Raw genomic sequence first — 24,710 nt, forward strand, 5'->3', positions numbered from 1 at the left:
TTTGAACATTTTGTTAATAAAGATTTGTCTTATGATGTCTACTGGGTCCTAATGGTGTCTACTGGGTCCAATTGGTGTCTACTGGGTCTTAATGGTGTCTACTAGGTCCTAATGGTGTCTACTGGGTCCTAATGATGTCTACTTGTTCCTAATGGTGTCTACTGGGTCTTAATGATGTCCACTGGGTCCTAATGGTGTCTACTGGGTCTTAATGATGTCTACTGGGTCCTAATGGTGTCTAAGGGGTCCTAATGATGTCTAATGGTTCCTAATGGTGTCTACTGGGTCTTAATGATGTCTACTAGGCCTTAATGATGTCTACTGGATCCTAATGGTGTCTACTGGGTCTTAATGATGTCTACTGGGTTCTAATGGTGTATACTTGGTCTTAATGATGTCTACAGGGTCCTAATGGTATCAACTGGGTCCTAATGGTGCTAATCAGACCAATTTCTTGGCTATGGTGACCATATATTAAAGCTTGTTATTGCTACTTCTGCAGATTTGATAGTCAAAGCTACATGTTTTCACTAACAGGCTTATATGTAATTGGTTCCAAACGAAACTGTGCTGAGACCTACGTTATGGTTACCGGTGCCCCAGGTTCTTCCTCCACCGTTTATACTGGCTGCCATGTATTGCCTATCATGTGCTGAAAAATGGCATTAAACTCTACAACAACAACATTATGGTTACCATGCTAGCACTATTGAAACTCTTGTTACATTTTCTAAACAGAATGTCCTGTAGATATCCCAGAAAAACTTTTATGATATCTAGTTACTCCTAAATAGAAATGGTGCTGAACAAGAGTGGCATCTTGAAATGTCTCTTCTTGAATGGATGATTGTATGGGGTTTTCACTAAAACATACTACAATATGCCGAAATGAAAATTAAGCCAATGTAACCTCACAAAATTTGAAAAACATAATGGCTACTTCTAAACAAACAGCCACACCCACATTTGGAGAAAAAAACACCTCCTTTCATGCAATATATAGTTTTATAGATCAGCCATAAAAGAAAATGTATTATATTATATTGTTTGTCCATATGCCTGTCTGTTACCAATTGCTATAACCTTAGTTGTCTACCATCTACAGTTGTAAACTTTAAGGATATCCTGCACTTAGCACAAGGAAAAACCAAATAAATTTCAAGGTCAAAAGGTTTAAAGTCACTCCAACTGAAAGATGAATAGTTGCTGCACAAAAATTAGCTGTTGACACACAGGACTATTAATCATTCGACAAACATACCATGTGTCATTGAGCTGTTGACATACAGGGTTATTAATCATTGGACAGACATATTTGTCATTGAGCTGTTGACATACATGACTTTTAAACATTGGACGGACATATCATGTGTCACTGAGCTGTTGACATACAGGACTTTTAAACACTGGACAGACATATCATGCATCATTGAGCTGTTGACATACAGGACTTTTAAACATTGGACAGACATATCATGTGTCATTGAGCTGTTGATATACATGACTATTAATCATTGGACAGACATATTATGTGTCATTGAGCTGTTGACATCCAGGACTATTAATCATTGGACAAACATATCATGTGTCATTGAGCTGTTGACATACAGGACTTTTAACATTGGACAGACATATCATGTGTCATTGAGCTGTTGATATACATGACTATTAATCATTCGACAAACATACCATGTGTCACTGAGCTGTTGACATACAGGACAGTTAAACATTGGACAGACATATCATGTGTCATTGAGCTGTTGATATACATGACTATTAATCATTGAACAGACATATCATGTGTCATTGAGCTGTTGACATACAGGACTTTTAAACATTGGACAGACATATCATGCGTCATTGACTGTTGACATACAGGGCTATTAATCATTGGACAAACATACCATATGTCATTAACATATTCTTCCAATATTAAAACTATGCTGATTTAACCTCCAAAATGGCTGCCTTGATGGCCATCCTGAAATTTTTATATGGCTACTGCTCCTGAATGGATGGACAAGACTACACATTATTACAGTAATACTTAGCTGCATCTGAATGAAAATGGTGTTCATTTGACCTCCAACATGGCATATTAGTGGCCATCTGAATGAAAATGGTACTCATCTCACCTCCAACATGGCACAGTAGTGGCCATCTGAATGAAAATGGTGCTCATCTGACCTCCGACATGGCATAGTAGTGGCCATCTGAATGAAAATGGTGCTCATCTGACCTCCGACATGGCATAGTAGTGGTCATCTGAATGAAAATGGTGCTCATCTGACCTCCGACATGGCATAGTAGTGGCCATCCAAAAAATCTTGTTGCTGCTACTACTGCATGAATAATGGCAGAAACATGAGGTTTTCAATTAAACACTTCTTGCAGCAATTAACTAATTCTGAGTGAAAATTGTGCTGATCTGGTCACAAACATATCCACACTCTTGTGAAGGAGTTTTGAAAAACAGACCTAACTGACCATGGGTTTCAGCGAGAGGTCATTTCTTGCATTTTTATACTTTACTGAGCTTCTGAACAAAATGAAATGTTCATAGAAAGTGAATTTTGACCAGACATTTGTATTTAGTTGAATTCCAATGGTCAGCACTCTCTCCATGAAAGGCCAATGGTCCTAATAAGAAAACAAGTATGAAATTTTATTAAAGCCAGTTTGTGGATATATCTCATGAATACCTTGAATAGTGGCACTTAAAAAGCAAATTCTAAAAGATATAATAGATTTAACGAACTTGGGTATATGTTGATATTCTATTAATGATACCAAGTTCAAGGTCAAATAATTTTATCCTACACTTACAGCTATCTTGTAAATGTTATACATGATAATAATTTTGTTTCCAAATTTGGCGTGTTGGAGTCTCAACAAAATATTGGAGAGAATTTGAATACTTATAAGTTAAAAAGAATAAAAGGTCAACAGAAATGGTTTTATTTTGGATTCCAGGAAATGCCAATGGAGTATCAGTCCCTCTGAGGGGCTATTGTTAATGCTACTGTTGGTCTCAAATTGACATACTCTGTCCAAAATGAGCTAATCCTGGAACTGCCATTGAATAAAACTGGGAGGGCAAGATCTTGTGAAACTTGTACATTTAGGGGTATGCAAAATCACAAATTATGGAATGTGTTACGTTTTTCATCTTTCCAATCAACAACACCTTCAATTAATCCAAGTGATAATTAGGGTCTTCAAAGCAGTTTCATAGTCTAATGGTAATCTTTCACTGACTTGTATCTTTTTAGTAGGAGTAAAACATTTCTTTGTTTACATTCCAGCTGTTTTTCATCTGCACTGAACAATATACTTTTACAAATTTTTTGCACTACTGAAAGTTGTTACAAATTTTGAAATTATGGTTCCAGAAAGTTTAAGGGTCTAAATATTTACATTAATGATGGTATGTTAAAAATTGCAACCTTGAAAACAGGTATCCTTTGAAACATGGGCTTTTATTGTTACCACTCAAATATATGCTTATGTTGTCAAAATCTCAGATAAGTTTGACAATGAGCAAGACCCAGGAATATTAATGAAATAATCTTGCATCTATTTGACTGAGCTTGATACCACTTGAATGCCATATTTTTGATCCAATTTCAACCAAACTTGGAATATACAGTATGTTTCTATCAGCAAGTACTAAGAGGAGTTCAATATTAAGTGAGGTCCATGCATATTAATAAGGTGATAATGCAGCTGATTGCATGAATTCATTATCTCAATCATATTCAATAATGAGCATGAGCCAAAAATGCAAATGACGTGATCTTGGATCTGATTGGTTAAGCTTCATTATCTGGAGGCCGTATTTCTGATGTTTTTAAGCAGTCTTGGAATATATGGTTGCATCATCAAAATCAAAGAGAAGTTCAATAATGAGTGAAATGCACACACGTGCATCTCATTGACTGAGCTTGTTACCACTGGGGAAGCCATAATTCTGATCCATGATCAGGCTTGATATATTATATAGGTTTATATCAAGATAATGGTTGTTATTGTTGTAGGGTTTAACGCCATTTTTCAGCACACAATAGGCTATACATGGCGGCCAGTATTATTGGTGGAGGAAGAACCCGGGAAAACCCCCGAAAGAACCACCGACCCACGAGAAGCTACTGGCAAGCTTTCTCACATACCCACATTGGCCGAATCCGAGACTCGAACCCACGCAGACAGGGGTGAGATGGCAGTAATCCATAATGGAGAGCGCTTTAGACCACTCGGGGCCCCCTCAAGATAATGGATTGGTCCAATAATGAGCAAGATACAAGCATATTAATGATGTAATCTTGCATCTAATAGACTGTCTTGTTACCATATTTGTGATCCGAGTTTGGTCAGACCTGGAATATATGCTTATATCAGCAAGATCTTGGATGGGATAAGCAAGATCCATGCCTATTAATGAGGTGATCTGGCATCTGATTGTACAATTATATCACCATTCAGGAGGCCATTAATTCTGTTACGATTTTATCTTATATCATCAAGAAATACAAATTTTTAGGAGTAACATCTTCATATATTAATGCGCTGATTCTTCATATGATTAGCTGAACTTTTTAAAACTTGAAAGACCATATTTTGTTCGAGTTTAATCAAACTTAGTTAAATAGGCTAATATTGTCAATACATTGAATGATTTTCATTACAACGAAGACCTATGTATTTATGAGGTGATATTATGACCAATATGGAAAATTTATTTTGCCATTCTAGTTTTTATCAGATTCGGTCAACAGCCTGTGTAGAATATTTTGACTGAACATGAAAAATCATGCATACAATTCGATACAACCTTGGCTCAGCAACAAGGCAGCTATATCTTCTGACAAGATTTTGGTTAAACTTGTTAACGATCTTGTATTCTTGGATGAGTTTCATTATCAGCAAGATTTAAATGAATAATGTGGTATTAATTTATCTGATTGCCTGAGCATACTACCAGTCTAGAGACTGAATTCCAAATGGAGTTTGCTCCACCTTAAGCTTATGTTATCCTTGTCATACAAGTGAGATCTGTCCATATTAATGAGACATGTTGCTTCTGATTTACTAAGCTTCTTACCTATTTAAATCTTGGGACTATATTTCTGATCCAATTACTACAGAACTTGATAAATAGGTTTATATCAAGATCTTGCACAACTTTGATGATTATGAACAAGATAGTGTGCATATTAATTATACAATTTAGAACACATTTTTATAAGTATAGAGTAAAATAGGTAAGCTCAGCATGATATAAAGTTTGGGAGACAATATTCTTATGTTGTGCCCTAATAATAATAATAAGCCAACTCTGTGAAATGGTAAACTTTTGTAAGCTTGCCCACTCGGGCCTCGTATTTGTAAAAGTTACTGCACTTTTTGACTAGTTATACAGCCTGAGGCAATATATGATGGAATCTTGTGAATTCAACTAAGGAGGAAATGAAAACTGTAGATTCAGTGACTTTTGTGAGTACAAATTTTCATGGTCTTGCAAAAACAAGGCCAGGGCCTGCATGCCAAACCATTCTTCAGAACATTGCTGAACAACTTTAAACAAAACCTTAATTGTTGATGATGCTGGTTGCACCATCACAAAAGAGTCTGCTATATCTCACTTCCCATTCATGTGGGCTAGACACCAATAACATTTTAGTTTGTACTTAAATTTGTGGGTTTGTGAGGGGTTTTTTCTCCACAGATGGATCATGTTTCATTCGGTCTTAAATCTCCTGGTCTGCAGGAACCAAACAATATAAATTTGAACCTCTAAAAACATGGTGATTCGACAGTAGTAACTCCTACCACCACCACTACTCCAGAACCTCCATCTCAGAAAAGCAGAAAAACATAACACAATGTAGTACAAGTATTTGCTTTATTTCATCAAAAGACAGCAACACGTTACCTATACTTAATATAGAATACATTTTTAGAAAGAATCCCACATTTAAAAAATCGATATTAAATCTTTAATGAAATTCGAGTTAAACTGTAATATCTTATCTGAAGTCATACCACTGAACATTTCATCACATTCTTTTACAGTAAAAAAAGAACATGCAATTTAAGTAAATTTAAATACTGATCTAAAAAATTGGAAAACAATAGACACAGCAAAGTTAATTTGATTTAAATGGAGATAATAACAGGTTCAGACAAAAAGTGCAATTATTTCTACACAACAAAGAATTAAGTTTGAAATTGTATCATGTTAAATTAAATATTAAATAGACAAGTTTTCCAATTTATTAAAACAACAATATATTTTGGTTTATATCAAGGGAAAAAAATGCTTAAAATATCACAATATTTGAATAAAACACAAAGTGCTTCACAAGTTAAATTACATCTTGAGTAAAAAAAAATTTAAATTTGACAAGATAAAACAATCATACCTTTAGTACAAACAAGTAACATACTGACTAATCCACTCCTACTGAATTCTGGTCATGTTGAATCTTGTCATTTAAAACAAAATCTCTGTGAAACAGTAAGGCTTGCTTTCATTATAATAAATTTGTATCAATCCCTGTTTCGTGAACTTGTCTAGCTTTCTGGGTAAAACTGACAAATAGAAGAAAAGAGATTTGGCTGATCTCTCCAACCAATTACTTTACAAATTAATAATTTGCAGATTTTATATTGAAACAGATGTGTGATGACTGCACATGCAGACCTCAATTTTATGTGGATATTTGGATAAACTTGTCATCTTATGGTCATTGTCATTGCAACATCTTTTGTGAAAAGCGTACAGTTCAAATTTTATATTCTGGTAAGGATAATGCATTTAATTTCAAGGCATATATAAGAAAAAATACTGCAATTAATTACTATCAAAACAAATTTTACACTGACATTTGAGTGTGAAACTTCACAAGCATTAGCAAATTCTATCAACAATATTTATCATGTTAAAAAAAGAAAAATAAGGGCAAAACCTATGGCACTAATAAACTGACACAATGTCCGTAAATAAGGAAATCACTGTTGTCATTAGTAGATGACCTGTATCAGTATATGTTACTTATTGTACACTGATCGAAAGGATGACCAAGTGCAGTTATCTCCCCTAGTTAGCTGAGTTTGTGTATGGAGGGGGAAGCTGGTCCACTGGGATCTTGATAGCATCCTCATACTTAGGTGGCAGAAGCATCTATAAAAAAAAATTGTAATCAAAAACTGAAAAGCTCACCTTTATGAAAACTCCAGTAGTCATTTTAAACATTAACTATCAAACAGAACATATATTGAGAGTCAAGTGACCTTGACAATGAAATGAAATCTTAACATTTTTGAAGAACTTAACTTTTATGTGGCACTATACAGCCAATACAGTGCTTACATACATACATACATACATACATACAATGACAGGGCATAAAGACATACTATATTCTTTTCTATGATATCAAAGTGAAGGTACCAAAAAGAGCTGAGAAAAAAAATCATTAATTTTTATTTAAAAATTATTATTTTAAAAATCTGTTTAAGAACCTACTACCATTGTCCACCCAACAAGTCCTGGGTCAAAGTCACTGGCTTTGAGCAAGCCTAGAGTGACAGCCATTATTTCAAGCACAGATCAGGCATCAATAATTGCCTTGACTAGTCATTACAACTGCAGCCTCACATGTAAAGCATAAAGTATGCAGTACACTCATCAGATTTATCAAGTCATTTACATGTACCATGAAGTTACCCTGTTGAGGGTAAGCATAATTTACATGGTATGTGCAAGAGGGATACCAGAGAGATCATAGAGTTGGATAATGAAAAGGGTATTGGCAGAGAAGTCAAGGGCACTTATGTGCCTGAGATTTCTCTATCAAATACCATTTGAATCCCCACCCTACAATGTGCCTGATATCGTATGAGAGAATGATGTCTAAAATGATTTATTATTATGAGTGCAACTTTCCTTCCACATTTTTTTTGTATGATTAGCTTTTATTTCTCCACTTGCCACGAGTATTTCCCTAGTGTGCTTCTCGCCCTTATCGGCACAAAATCGCTGCAACATCCGAATAATTACCTGAAAGCTGCCAGTCAATTTAAATTAAAACCAAATTTCATTATTCTGGATAAGACAATATGTACACACACACAGCCAGAAAACCAGTGGTCATAAGCTAAATGCAAAATCTTAAGCAAAGCCAGTAAAATGAAAAATATAGGATAAGGTAAACTGTTTTATATAGGTGTAATATTAATATGCATATAGTCATCTAACTGAATGATTCAAGCATAGACAGTTAAAACACAAAACTGAACCCCATCAGTAACATGAAACATATGTCATATGGTGCCCTCAAGATGTATCCCCTCCCCAAATTTCATGATTCTAGATACAACAGTATGTATATAAATGTATAAAAAAAAACATCTGAACGTGAGCTAAATACCAGAAAATTTACACCAGTATGATGTGACATTCTGGGTTTTTTTGTGTGTGGTACAGGAAGACATGTATACAATTATCTAGTCTGATATGCTGACATGAACAGAGCTTCAGAAATACTACAACATTTAACCAAAGTCAATTAAATGTGACATATGGATCACAGCAACATACTTCTATGGGAGGCTGTAGTCCTTGTCAAGATGCAGCTCATCACCAAGTTTCAGAAAGTATAATAATACGTATATGGTCTCCCAAAAACATATATGGTCATTAACTTAATGCAAAACCTTGACCTAAGCCAGTAAAATGTGAAATGGAGGACACAGTGACCTCTTTTGTTAGATAGGTGTGGTTCTAAGAGAGATGCATACAATCATCTAGTTTGACAATTCAGTCATAAACATACCTTGAGGAAAACAAATTACAATTTATCAATCAGTGAAGCATGATAGGTGGTCACAGTGATTCACTTTTGTAATGAGGGGATAATACTAGTCGAGATGCATCGCATCACCAAGTTTCATGATTTCTGGTATAACAGTATGTATACAGTGTGCAAAAAACCTTAGTTTAATGCAAAAACCTAACTAAAAATAAATAATTAATGTAAACGTGTGTACAAAGTCAGCATCTCTGATGAGAATAGGTGCTAATAAACCCCCACAAAACTGTCATCTAGAACACATGAAGAAAGGCTTGTTTTAAATGCGTGGACACAGATGCAGACTCGGACTCTGTGCATAGTACAATAGCTCTCCTCAAAACTAAAGAGAATTTAATGAACTTGACAAGTAGGACAAATTTTGTGAAAAGTGAGACAACAATCCTCTGGGATATGGTAGGAGTCTCTTCTCTGACTGGTAGCATTGTCTGCAGTCTAAACGTGTAAGTGTAGTCATCATAGATGGTCAGCCAAGCTCAAACATTTAACCAAAATACAGGGAAAAATTTGGAACCTGGATGTGAGTCTGAAAGCTTCACAATTACCCCTCTAGTGCTCTTGCAAATGTTTAATCATGACAAAGTGTGAATCCTTGTTATTCTTGCAAAATCAACTATCAAACTTATCAGCAATTTATAAATCACCTATGAAATAAAGGTTTTTCAATTTATAAATTACCTATGAAACAAAGGTTTTTCAATCAGCACAAAAAATTAAAATATCTGAAATGGGATGACATATCTAACAGCAGGGTGCAGTCTCATTATGACATAATATTCTGTAAGAGCTGTTCCAGTAAAATATACTAGGTACCCAGTGAAGGAACTTCAAATTTAAAACCCATGGATGCAATTTAAAACTTTGTATGATTTTCACAGAAACTCTCTGTGTAACCAGAGTACCATGGCATATTTTTCAAATGCCTTTGCTTGGCACCATGTATGTTTAAACAGAACAACCCTAGGTAATCACGTGTCCATTTAGGGATGCTGAATATGCTAAATGATTTGAAATACATTTTACTCATTTTTCATCCAAGACAAGTTAAAGCACCTTGAGTCGTATAACATCTATTAGTTGCCTATATCATTGGATCTGTCATATCATTAGCCCTTTCATGTCCTTACTCTTTCTTTACTTTTACAAATGATACATTACCATGCATCACTATATATTACTTAACAATATCTCAAAAGGCTGGACTTGGTCCTTATTATCTATCAAGGACTTTAAAGCTACAATAAAACCACGTTTTTTCCTGAACTAGTCACTTTAGAGGGTTACTTCTTTTTTTAAATCGAAGGATCATCTCTACTTAGAAACTATTTGTTTGGGTTCCCAAAAAGATGATGCCCCAGTCTCGATGTATATTTCCTAATGAGTTAAATTTTTTAACAGTAGAAAAAACTGGTCACATCTTGCAAATCTTTTTCTGTGGTTCAGTATCAATGCCCAAGAAGCGTCAACCATTATCACTCATTTAAACTTACCTCAGAGTCTGGGTCAACTCGATATTCACGCACCACATTTCTATTTGCATTCACAAGCTGCAGGTACTTGTAGCAGGCCCAGACCATGCCAATTAGGTAGGCCTGAAAATATTTTTTAAATATATAGTAATACTAATAATAACATCTGCTTGAAGATATACATTTTATGCTTCACATCATTGGTTCTGCTGAATATTTTTCTCTTATTCCTATATGTGTGACACAGCATGCCATTGTAAGAGAAACATGTGGAACACACCCAACCCAAATAAGTACATTTGCTGTCACCTTTATGTTTATAGTGTCATGAATGTCCACAACGTTCTCAAATGTTTTAGTAATGAAAAAAATTGCTTGCCTATAAACAGCAATCCTTGTTAATATTTTTTCTTTAAAATAAACTTTGACTTTTCTAATTACAAAAATAAAACACTTGGAATATACAATGTATTTCTAAAGCTAAATCGATGATGACCATACAATTTTTTTTGCTACAATATTTCTTAGCCAAAAACGGGAGATATACCTTGGCATTGGATAGGGACCTACCAGATGCAGGATCAAAATTTGGTGGCAGGAACTCTCTAAAGCCTGGTTCCTGCAACAAATTATGACCCCCAGGTGGGAGTTCCCTATTCCACACCAATGTATTTGAAGGCTTCAGTTATTACATATGATATGCTTCAGACAAGATAATAAATGATTCCCTAGCAGTAAATCTGTGTCAAAGGGTATGAAGCATTACTGCTGGAAAAAAATATCCAGGAATCCAAGATAAGTTGGTTTCTTCTGTACTTTACATTTTTTCTGGCTCAGTATTTTAAAAAGTCTTGGATGTTCCTGAAAACTCCATCTTCACCAGCCAAGGTTCAGATGTGATAACCCTATCTACACAACGGCCTATCAAGCAGGTATTTCTGTGCTTTGGATCTGTGAATTTCATTGAATGTGGCGGCAAGCCACTGCAACCAATCAAAACTAAGTCGTTCAAATTTGAACACTAATCCTACATAATCGAGACAAGGGAAGCACACAAGTTGAATAGACTGATTAATATGCAATTTTCTACTGCTGGTCTGTGTTTTCACAAATACCTTTCGCTCAAATAGACCTGTAATGGCTTCCCCCAGGCACATAGTCATAATTTCGATGTTAAACTTTCAAAGTATCCTTTTTGGGTCATATGCCTCCACCATTTTTGGCTGATACACATACTTGCTACACCCCCAAGAGGAATAAGCGTAATTTCTGCTATTATAAGTGACAGAAGGTGTAATTTGGGCGCAAAAAGTGTAATCTATATAAAAAATATGCCAAATTACAACATGTATGAAAAAAATACATTTTTATGCCTAATCTGGTTCCACAGCTGGTAAAAACGTGTCATAAAGAGCAAAAACCATATGGATTAAAATCAGACTACAAAACATAAAATATACTGAAAAATGATTTATATGCAGCACTCACTTCAACTAGTCTACACGTGTAATTTTCACTGAATGACCATGAACTGGAATTCTGCAATGCTCTGAATCCTGTATTATATTGCTCATATTCTTTTTTCAAGTTTGTAAAGCGGTGTTGATCTGACACGTTTTCAAGTTTGAAAGGATCTATCTGCTCTAACATTTTCTATCTTAAAACATCCACAACTCACACCATAGAGTTTTTCACTTAACATCTTGTGCCATTTTCTTTAAAAAATGCAGATAGGTTTAATTAACTAACTAGCTTATCAATAAAATGAATCTGTTCGGTAAAGTTCACTTTTGAAGAACCCGTCTTTTTCCTTGGTCACATAAAGTTGCTATAAATAGCAAATAAGGAAAGTGCTCTAAAGCTATTCTTACACAGACGTCACCTTTTAAGGAATATTCTCAAATTTATACGAATGGAATTAAAGAGATAATAATAAAATCAGAAAAACAACTTTTTATTGTTTATTTTTATCTTTTAACGTACCAAAATAGCATAATCCATTTGCAGTCTCACATAAAACGTAATTTGCTAAAAAAAAAAGCATAATGATTATGACAAAAGTGTAATGGTTGGCATGTATGAATGCACCATGCTACTGGTTACCTGACATTACATACTAAAGGAGGCAACTCATAAAACCCAATAGATATTGCTAGGCTAAAGCACCAATATATATATGTTTGATCCACCAAGGTATAGATAGGGTTGCCATATTGAAGCCTTGGCTACTGAAGATAGAGAAACTCAAACATACCAAATTCAGCAACAAAAATATTTTCTTAAATGTCAAATTTAACATGTTCACAAACAACCTGTAAATGCAGCAAAAACAAATTCTGTCATGACCTTTGACCTTGAACTTGATATTATGGATAGAATCTCAATAAATTTGTCTCAGATGGGAAAAAAATATTATGTTATTCACATGGCATAATTCAAATTATATCAGTTAATATATCCACAACCTAGGTTCAATTTTAAAACATCCATTCCTACTTGCTTTCTGTTGTCATATAGGCATTGCTAGAATGAAGACCTTGACCTCAAATCAATGTCAAGAGTACAAACTATGATCCTGTTCACATGAATTAAACTAAACATAAAGTCAGGTCAAAATTTAATTGACCATGCATCAATCACTGTGTTCATAAACTCAGTGATGAAAGAAATGCAAGCAATCTCAACCTGACCTCAAGGTCAATTAGGTCTGGTTTTCAAAACCCCTTCACAAAGTGTGGATATGTTGGTGTTCAGATGGGTACAGTTTTCATTCAGAAGTAATTAGGTATAGCATTATGTGTTTCATTTCAATGCTACAATTCTTGAAAGTGGAGTAGTAATAACAAGATTTCTAAGATGGCCACTATGATGCCATGTTAATGTGTGTGTTTTCGATTTTTAACATAATTTTAAAAAAATTTCAGTCATATCGCTACGATGTCTGCAGTGTGGCAGTTTATAGTGATGTATAGCACTGGGGCATCATGCCACAGACATGTAACATGATGTCCCACCCAGTCACATTATACTGACACCAGGCCAACCAGCCCTAACACTAACCTTTTAATGCCAAGCGAGGCAGCTGCTAGTACCATTTTTAAAAGTCTTTGGTATGAATCAGCTGGGGATTGAACCCATGACCTCCCTCATCCAATGCAGACACTCTAACCACTAGTCCACTGGAGGGGTGTGCCATGTTCTAAGTCACATAAGTACTATTTTCATTCAGAATAATCAACATGTTGTTGTTGTTGGGTTTAATGCCATTTTTCAGCACAAGATAGGCTATACATGGCCGCCAGTATAAATGGTGGAAGAAGAACCCGGGAAAACCCCGGAAAGAACCACCAACCCGTGAGAAGCTACTGGCAAGCTTTCTCACATAACCACATTGGCCGAGCCGGAGACTTGAACCCTCGCAGACAGAGGTGAGATGGCAGTGATCCGTAACGGTGAGCACTTTACACCACTCAGCCACTCAGGGCCCCCTCTACATATTGTTAGAGAAAATCCCATGTTAATACGATCATCTGGTCTGGTTAGTAGATTTTCATGATAGCTGTCAAGGTCAAATAAGCATTTATTTTTTATGGAAACATTTATATATTGCAAGAAGTAGTAGTTATTACAAGATTTTTCCAATTTTCTGAGGTCACACAGGATTTTTTTTTCATTCAGAACCAACTATCTTTTTTTAACTGTTTGCCTCTGGTCAGCACAATTTTCATTTACAATCAACATCACACCACTTCTTTTTGTGAAAATCACATACCTATAAATGATCTGTTTAGTAGTTAGAATAGAATTTTCAAGATGGCTACCATGAGGGCTATATTGGAGGTCCGATTGGTACCGTTGTATGAAAATGTAATAAACCTACGAAATAGTTTCCCCTGATTCACTAGCATTAGTGTAGTGTTCATAAAGGTGGTCAGATTATATCTCTGCCAGGTACCATTTGATTTGATGGCAATCTGACAACATAGGAAAATTTTTTTTTGTTGAAAAAAAACCATGGCAATACAACTTTCCAATCAAGAGTAGTAGTTGCAAGATTTTCATAATGGCTGCCATGATGGCCATAATGGATGCAAGATTTTGCACCATTCTGATAAACTCAAGAAAATAATACGTCCTTACTTCAAAGCTCTACGATGATATGACCATCTGCTTGGGACGAATAGCAAAAACAAGACTTGAAAGATATTGGATGTCAGATCAGGAACATTTTGATCCAGAACCAACTCAATATCAGAAAATGTCTTTAAGTGAAAATCCCATGTTGATATGACCATCCATTCAGGAGGTGTAACAAGAAAAGGAGTTTCAAGATGGCTGACTGAGGGGCACCGAACAATCAGACCTTAGGATGAATATGTCAAGTTTCAAGGTAATTGTCCTAAAGTTTGTAAGGAGTAGGGATACTATATCTGTGGTAATGGACAGATGATGGATGACAGACAGGCAATGGACAACAGACCACTGCTTAAGCTATTTGGTCAAAGACCAGGAAAGTTAACAAGTCAACATTTTTGTATATTTTTCAATGGATAAGACTAAAGGTTATACTAGTGGAAAACAAAGGACCATTTATAAAGTCAGCTCAAACTGACTGCTGCAAGTTTCAAGCAAAATGAAGTTGTTTCTGTTTTATTTTTAATTCAAATACAAGATACCAATGCCTTTACAGCACAAGTTTGTAGGACACGACATTTAAGCTATACAGAGCAAACTTCTGAAAGATTACAGTGACCTCAGGTGGCTGCTCAAGAGAAGTACATGGATGTACATACATGTGATATGAATTGAAAGTTCTATATTAAACTTTTAAGAAGATGATGCCATAGTCCTTAAAACCAATCTTTGCCTTCTTGTTTTTGATGTTTTTTTAGCATTAAGGCCCAAAACATTAAAAAGATTTCCAGACTGTTCTTTTGGACATAAACAGCTAAATAAACTGGCAAAATGAGCTTTATTTATTCTGCCTGCTGCATTTGTTACTTGTACACACTGATTTTAGAATCTCACAAGGTAAATAAAATCGGCTGCAAGCTCTTCTTTTTTGACAAATGTGCCAAAAAATGAACTGAAGCATCACTGTGGTATTTCCTGGTGATACATGTCAAACCAGGTAATCTATCAAATCTGAAACTTTCAGATCTGTACAATGTGGGAATCCTGCAAGATTAAAAACTGTAATGGACCTTAGAACTAACCCATAACTCCAAGATTGACATTTAATCCTATGGCATTCTCATTTAAACTTTTATGCTACACACACAATTTCTTCCTCTTAATGCAGTACCTTCCAGAGATAGTTACATAAGCAACAGAAATGATGCTTTGCTGGACAAAATGTTTATAATAAATATTTAGATTCAATAATAAAAGTATGGACATATTACTGATAGCCACAGACCTTGAGGGACAGGAAGAGGAAGAAGACAAGGACAAAGAGCAACATCAGCCACTGATCATCCATCTCCATCAGGCGCCGAGACACAGCACAGTCACCCTAGAAAAAAACCCAGTGCTCAACTCAATTTAATTGCAAATTTTCTTATTTAAAACATAAACATTGCAAATAGTTGAAATCATGAATACAACATACTGCAGACTTTGTGACTTGAACTGGAAAAGGAATAATCTTTACTAAATATTACATAATCTAATAATACATGAGCACACAATTAACATTAATTTTTAGCAACATTACAATCCTATATAAGTATACTACTCTAACTACTAAATGTTATACAACCATGAAAAAAACAACTACGGTAAAATTACTATTTTCCATGAAATACCATTTATACACACTTGTAAGCAAGTCCAACTCCATCATAGACTCTAATATATCAGTACATGATGTCATGGCAGATCAGGGTCTATGTTGTTTGTTCTACTGTGAATATGGCCATCCATTCAGGTTGAGTAGCAATAACAAGACTTAAAGACAGTGGTCATTTTGGATGTCAAATATGTGCCATTTTCATTTATAACCGAATAGATATCAGTGTTTCACATGGTTCAGATTATGTCCAAGATGACTGCCTTGAAGCTTGTCTGAAATTCAGGACACATTACTTAGCTGTTTGACTCTTATTAATAAATGACTTGTTTGTAATACAGAAACTATGAGTGTGAATTAAATGCAATTTTGTCATTTACCTAAATAAATTTAAATGCAACTTCAATTTCTTATTCTTAATTTTTAAAAAACTAACCCACAAAAAATTTAATTCAGTTAAATGATTTTTTAAAAATGGAACTCATTAATTATGTGCTGATGCATTATCTGGCTGCTTTCCTGCCAGCAATACTTTAACTTGTGTAATTAATAATTCTTACATGACATGATTTACCATATATTTGTTTAAGATTACATTTTATTTTAACCAGTTCTTACTCAAAATATTAAACTTCAGGCAGAGAAAATACTGACCTTCACTAATAATTGCTTCTCTCTGCCCTATTTTTATTTGGGTCAAAGTTATACTGACCCATAACTTTTACTTTTTTCAGTCCAAAAATCTGATAAATATTGGTTTAGAAAATAAATACTATTTGAAACTCCATTAGGCTCAAAAAGGATACTATTTATAGATTTTCTATGTATGTGATTTACTGTATGCTGGTGAAAGATGTTCTGAGACTATTAACATTTTTTCGTTTCCAAGCTTAACATTATGGTTTACAAACATCAAATGTGGTAGACACAGAACAATATAATGGAAATATAAAATGCTAACAGATAAAGATTATTTACTGAATGCTTTTCATGTTGTCAAGTACAGCCAAGTATTGTCCCTTTCAATAACCAGATATTGAGATTAGTAAATTGACCATGAAGGTACTTTTAGTCCTTGAATATAGATTAGTTTAGCATTAAAATTTGAGTCCTTGAGTACAGATTATTACAGCATTAAAATTTGAGTCCTTGAATATTGATTATTACAGCATTAAAATTTGAGTCTTTGAATATTGATTATTACAGCATTAAAATTTGAGTCTTTGAATATTGATTATCACAGCATTAAAATTTGAGTCATTGAATACAGATTATTACAGCATTAAAATTTGAGTCCTAGAATATATACATAATTTTGGCATTAAAATGTGAGTTCTTGAGTCCTGATTATTACAGCATTAAAATTTGAGTCCTTTAATACAGATTATTACAGCATTAAAATTTTAGTCCTTTAATACAGATTATCACAGCATTCAAATTTTAGTCCTTGAATACAGATTATTAAGGCATTCAAATATGAGTCATAGAATATATATTATTTCAGCATTCAAATTTGAGTTCTTGAATACTGATTATTACAGCACTAAAATTTGAGTCCTTAAATACTGATTATTACAGCATTAAAATTGGAGTAATTGAATATTGATTATTACAGCATTAAAATTTGAGTCCTAGAATATATATTATATCAGCATTAAAATTTGAGTCATTGAATACTGATTATTACAGCATTAAAATTTGAGTCCTAGAATATATACATAATTTCAGCATTAAAATGTGAGTTCTTGAATATAAATTATTTCAGCATTAAAACCCAGTATATAAAGAAAAAAATAATCGATATCTGATCACAGATATGGCCTCCAGAGTGCTTACAATCTCAGTCAATCAAATGCAATATGACTTCATTATCAGATGTTGCTCATAATCAAACTTCTCTTGGATCTTGATGATAAAAGTAGTCATACCAAAACTCATCAAAATCTGACCAAAACTATGGCTCTAAAATGTTCATGAGCTTAACCAAGAGGATGCAAAATCCCTTCATTACCATACAAGGATGTCACATGATGCTAATTCATTCAAGGTCTTGGTGATGAAAGAAATGTGATCAGAAATGAGATCTCTAGCATTCACAAGCAGTGTTTGACAGGCTAAAGGCCATGCTGTAATCTGACTTACGCTAGGTGAGCTAAAGATGAAGCTGATGAAATAAAACCCGTAACGGGTATATATACATCTATAAGACAATGTTCACACCAAAACAAAGCAAAATATTGCTAATGGTTCATCTAAGCATGTTACAATGATCTGATCTGAAAAAGGGCAATAAGGTCATAAAATTGAGACACAAAAAGATGGACATTGTAAAAGATACATGTACATGCAGTAGATAATTCATCAACCATATTGTATAAAATTTTGTATACAAGTTGCATGTGCATTGCAGTAGGCAATTCATCAACCAAATGTTATTTAATTGCAAGTTGCAGAGCTATGATGATTACTATAAGGTATCCACATTTTAATGTGGGGCCCTAATAATTATATATCTGGAACTGTCTCTTGAATCTGTTAGATCTTACCAATCCCTGCTGCTGTATCCACAGCTTGATGTTGGGTGCATAGGAGAAATATCCCACCACACTGAGGCAGCTCAGGCAGAAGTCAAACACTTGCAGGCAGAAGAATGGCATCAGGTAGCCTGGACGATTCTGAAAATTTCAAGAATACACTTGGTAGTTAAAAACAAATGGAACTATAACTTTATTAGTCAAGTCCTAACAGCTCATTACAAAAAAAACAAATCCAAATGACAAACTTCACCAGATGAATGTCCATGGATATAACAACACATGCCTTATCACAATCGTAGTGGGGCACAACAATAAACTTCTTGAAAAGCATTCTTTTGAGGCTTTTGTTCTCTGAATAAGTGCAACAGTATGAAAATGATTCAATTTTAGATAATTGCACAGTACTTGCAAACACTACCATGACAATAAAAGTAGCACCAAACAGTTTCATGTGATTATTCATGGTGTCAATTTTTAATCGAAGAGACATCTTACTTTACCTCCATGTTTGTGCCCTGTTATATACAGTGGTACCAAAACTAGTATGCATGATTGTAGCATTGAAACACGTACATGCTACCCAGATTGCAAGATTAAGCTTTGGCCTACAGTGTGCATAAGCAGCTTCCCACTGAAAAGGCAGAATAAATCCAATTGTCCATTGCCAGGGCATGGCAAATCCACTTGACCAATGTGCAGAACAAACTCAGATTAACTTTGGGCCAGTCCAAGCTTCCAAGGTACTGGTATGTGCAGGTCCATAAATTGGAGAGACGGGTCATATTCACTTCATAATGCTTTGTGTTCTGCAAGTTTATACTCTGCCGCATTACACATATATGCACCTGTTTTGCATTTATCAACCAGAAATTTATTACATAAATTGACCTGCATTTCATTTTGCACAATATACCACTTCCTTGATAACTCATGATCCTGCTTATAACACGATGTCCGGTGTGGCTCCCAATTATTTTCCAAAGAAAATATATTTTAAATATCTTTAAAATATGCTGAATGTGAAAAAATTACAATAAGAATTAGTAAATTAAACCTTGATACATCGCATGTTTAATCATCGAAAATGGTGATTAATGGCCGTAAAGATAGAATCCATATTGTGAAATTTGCAAGTTCTAAGTAAGATATATACTATGTACATTTTTTTATGATAAATAGTTGTAAATACAATGTTGTTGTTGTTGTTGTTGTGGGGTTTAACGCCATTTTTCAGCACACGATAGGCCATATATGGCGGCCAGTATTAATGGTGGAGGAAGAACCCGGGAAAACCCCGGAAAGAACCACCGACCCACGATACAATGTAATAAACAGTCTGGTGAAATATTGATCAATGAAAACTTCTGATAAATGCTAACAGGTGGCAACAAAGAATGAAATAAACACCTATTAAATGTCTTGCTATGTGAAAGTCACATTCTAATCCTTTCATTCCGTTTCAGTGTAAACATTATAATCACAACATATTCTGTTCTATGAAAACATGAAAAGAGTCAATCGACCATCAAATCAAAACCTGTGTTCTTCTGTGACAACCTAATTACAAGCCGAACTTTCTCAAGAGTGTGAATTTAAAAGAGGCTGTATTCATAGGTGGTCAGGTTTGGAAAGCAATCACTCCTAAGATCATAGAGGAGTGCTGGATTAAGGGTCCTGGAGCTGCCTTTGACATAAGCAAAACAGTGACAGAGACAGTGACGATGATAGTGACTTTGAAGGTTTCAGTAAAACTGAGGTCATTAATGCAGAAGCTGTTTGAGAGAAATTTGTACAGACTCATGGTGCTGAGATGGATGTTTCTCCTGATGATATGGAGGAGTGGATTTGTGCTGACAATGACTGTCCCACAGACAAATACATGTCAGATGAAAGAATTATCATTTCTATAACGAAATATTTTGCAGCAGAAAATGATTCCAACATGAGTACCAACAGTGTTGAGAGTGATGCAGATGCAGATGTTGCACCCCCCCCTTCTGCACAGGAAGCAATCAAATCATACGGTGGCTGGAGACCCAAAATGAGAAATCTGTGTACTTTGCTCAGAAGCAGAGAAATCATGGAGTAACACAAAAAAATTAACAGATTTTTTCAAAATGTGAAGTTATATTTGTCAAGTGTGTCACAAACAACAAGTATTATCGTGTTCAAATTTATGTTGTTTTAAATTTGTAGACCCATTAAATTCATACTGGTAATGATTAACCCTTGTCATTTTTTTTCATTTTACTTCTACCACACTCAAATCTATCGTTCGATTGACAATGTTTCTCGAAAAGAGTGTCGATCTTTTGTATTAAAAAAACATGTCTAAGTTGGATCAAACAATAAAACTAGAATGTATCCAATTCAACACACAAATTAGTGATATAGTACACAATGTGGAAAGTGGTACATGTGTTAAGCAAACGGAAACCATGTGGAACAATGTTTTAGATTATCTCCTCAATATACTGTAATTTATGTTGCTATATGAGGAAAAAAATAAACAAAGTACTCCGTTATGAAGAGATATTTATTCACAGTCAATCTCAGCATGATTATAAATTGAGTAGTCAACACTATACCTGCCATCTCACTCACCCCGCTTTTGCCATTATGTCTATCCCATTATTGGTTTTGACTTTTTTTAAATATAGGTCCCTCGATAACAGGCACCTCACTTATAGTGCAGTCGATGTTTTTGGACCCCGATGTGCACGAGTTATCAAGGAAGAGGTGTACTCTGTTAAAGTATATCACTTCCACTTTGCAGCCAATGTCGGCCAATTTCACATATTCTCATACATATAAGATAATGTGACTATTTGAAGGAACTTGTGACAAATTTCTATATTTTAACTAACCAGTTATATTTTAATCCTAATATTTAAGTATACAAGAATCTCTGACTTTCATACCTAATTTTGCCAAAGACAGTTTGAGTAACCTCAATAACGTGACAAGCTTGCTCGCTCTCAAAAGTCAGATTAACGAAAGATTGTTTTCATGCGTATCACCAATATCAAGGAGACTCTGTAATAACTGTCAAAAATATAACTTGAGATTTCTTTAACTGGTCTGATTGGAGGGACTTATCTGTAATTCTTTAAAAGCACAATCAATATACCCACAAATTGTGTTTATTGTCAATTGTTTAGGTGCCAACCATTGAATTTTCAGAAAGGGGGCTGGAATTTATTAAAATATATTTCTGGACCCCAAATAACTTCATAAGAATACTCTTGCTCTGATCTGTATATTTAGATAAAAGAAAAAATATATCCTGGTTGAAAAGAAAGTTCCAGCCTGGGCACAACTTTTTTGTACAATTTAAATGGTTGCGCTATACATAATCACAGTATGCCCATACATTACCTGCTTACTATTTGGAAAATAATTAAATGGATTAAACGAGTTCTTGGCCATTCAATTGTGTGTTTCTCTGAACAGTTTGAAAACATGTACATACTGATGGTTATGGAGTTTTTATAGCAAGTAGTTTCAAAAGCTGCAAGAGGTCTAACCTCAACCCTGACCATTGTTGAAAACTGTTGGGTGTCACATCAGTTTTAATGAAAAAATAAAGGAATAAAGGAATTTTGCCATTATAATATAGAAACATTATAGAAATGTTAAAAAATACAAGAATTTTATAGGAATCATTGCATATTTTAATGATTGTGTCAATTATGAAAATGTAAAGCTTAAAACCAGCAAATGTTGATGCAAGATAATGGTACAGATAAATCCCACTATAACATGTTTTGTCATAACATGAATTTGGATATAGTATGGCCATGGCATATTTGCAAAATATTATACTAATATCACCAGCTGCCTTAAGTACTACAGCTTGAGTGCAAAAATAAACAAGTGCTTCATTTAATGACTTGGCAACATGTTATATTCTTGAAGAAAAAATATTAATCTTGATGATTTATTAAAGCAGTCAGCTCCATAAAAAGCTGAAAAATAGTTCATCTAATAATTGTCAAACCAACAATAATAAAGCCAATAAGTCTTTCCTTTGTTTTGTCTTCAATGCATCCAATAGTTGTTTCTCAACAGCCAACAAATGTTTGCTCAGTCATCTAGCATGCTCAGTCAAACAATGCAGTGCTTTAAAAACATTTCCTGAATTAATAAATCAATTAATTTACCTGAATAAATCAATGAATTTTACCTAACTATTTAGGGAAAAACAACAGACCACAAATGTATGCTTCATCAACCAGCATTCACACCCAATGAAACAAGTTGATCCCTGAACTGTCAGAAGCAGTTTTGGTTATTGCAACATACATGTACCCTCATACACACACACATTTTCACCCATTTTACTTTCTACTCAGCCGCTTTAAATCACTCCTACTTGTGACTGTGTGCTAACTCTGGAACAGAATCATTTAAGTTATAGGAGTGGACAGATCTGATATTATAATCACATTACTCGGGTGTCATTAGGTGATGGGGTCCAGGGATTTACCCCACCTATATTCAGCAAATAAGTAATCGCCTCTGAAGACAAAAGCTATAAAAACTAAAGCTCTCCAATTTTTTTGTGGAAAACCCTTGTACTTGTAAAATTAAAGAACACACTGATTACTGCCTGATTTTGCTCTGCAGCAGTGCAAGGTAAAAGTTCTGAATGAACATTTTAATGAATATTTTGGGGTATTTTTTAATTTATTACACCTGTGTTATTTAGAGAATGATTAAACTGTTTTCATGGAACTCCCTCTTTACACATATAAACTGATTGGTTTATTCCCAAACTGGATTCAGGCAAGTAATACACACCTGCTGAATTCTCATCTCAGGAACTTTACAACTAAATATATGTGACATTCTGTATGAATTTCAAACCTAAACATGTTTTAGAAACTCCCAATGTCTGCATTTCACTGTGTCAGATATCAGACCCTTTGGACATGTACAGTAAATATGAAGATTTAAGAAAATATATTTGCATAAGTTAGTGTATTTGAGAGGCATTAAATATTTGGATTCCAATGCATCAAGCTGCAAAACTCTAAAAATTACGCTTCTTTGTGCACATTTTTGATGAAATTACTATTACTGATACAGCTTGTGAATGAGTACACAAAGGCCAGTATGTCTATTACTGCATTACTACAGAGCAAACACACAAAAATCTCTCTTGAAGTATGGAAAATTTCATAACTACATGAAATCAAATGTGTTATTGATGGGAAATAGAGCCTCTATCAGATTATATTCATGACTTCTTAGATATGTGCAAATGCCACAACAGGAGTGATGCAGTAACAGAACATCATCATGTGCTATTTACACTTAAGTTGCCCATTTTCTAATACATTTATATGTATGCAGATATCAATGAATGGTTTCTCTGCCCCCCCCCCCATTATGCTGAGAGTGAAATCATGTGGAATTATTAAGATCAGCACTAGCAAGGAGGAGATGTGTCGTCACATACTGTACTTCCACCAAAGGTACAGTAATAAAAACTGAATGGAGCATTCCTCTATAAACATTCAACTCCTTTAACCTAGGCCTTTAAGTTTCGCATACTTTAAAATAAAATTGGCAACATCAAAATATTTGACAAGCCAACTCTGAAAACTTATTTTTATCCATTTAACTGTTACCAAGCAGTAAGCATGTATCAGACTCCAATATACATCACCAGACAAAAAAAATCATAAACACTGTTAGCAGTATATTTTCAGTACACTGACCAGGCTTTGAATAAAATCCACCTGTTAAATACAGTGACGATATTTGCTTGAAATGAGTGGATAATGGATACATTTCATTCAGTGGGTGAAAACAATGAAGTTTTTCACATGTGAGATTAAATATATTATTCACTTGCAGCAAGCAAATTTTCTTTCTATTTTATGCTCAAACATACTGGGTAGCAAAATACATAACATTATGAAGTAGTATTTCTTAATGGAGGTTAGTTGTTTACCGTTTATGTTCTGTGACTATTTGCACAGAAAATATAAACTAAATAATTCTCCTACCCAATTCAAAGTAAAACAGCACA

The 24,710-nt window shown here is 34.4% G+C and overlaps 1 protein-coding gene across 1 annotated transcript in view; it reads right to left on the minus strand.

Annotated features, from left to right (window-relative positions):
- Positions 1-5,885: 5,885 nt before the first annotated feature.
- Positions 5,886-24,710, minus strand: part of LOC149807026 (lysosomal-associated transmembrane protein 4A-like) — a 28,968-nt gene continuing 10,143 nt past the window's right edge. The window contains exons 4-7 of the mRNA XM_089960863.1: positions 18,680-18,808; positions 15,762-15,857; positions 10,364-10,465; positions 5,886-7,183 (exon numbers count right to left, since the gene is read on the minus strand). Of these exons, the coding sequence (XP_089816989.1) occupies positions 7,100-7,183; positions 10,364-10,465; positions 15,762-15,857; positions 18,680-18,808 (411 nt within the window). The 3' untranslated portion in view covers positions 5,886-7,099. The remainder of the gene's footprint in view (positions 7,184-10,363; positions 10,466-15,761; positions 15,858-18,679; positions 18,809-24,710) is intronic.

Source organism: Sinohyriopsis cumingii, chromosome 1, assembly GCF_028554795.1.
Source record: "Sinohyriopsis cumingii isolate HCF-2022 chromosome 1, ASM2855479v2, whole genome shotgun sequence".
Lineage (NCBI taxonomy): Eukaryota > Metazoa > Mollusca > Bivalvia > Unionida > Unionidae > Sinohyriopsis > Sinohyriopsis cumingii.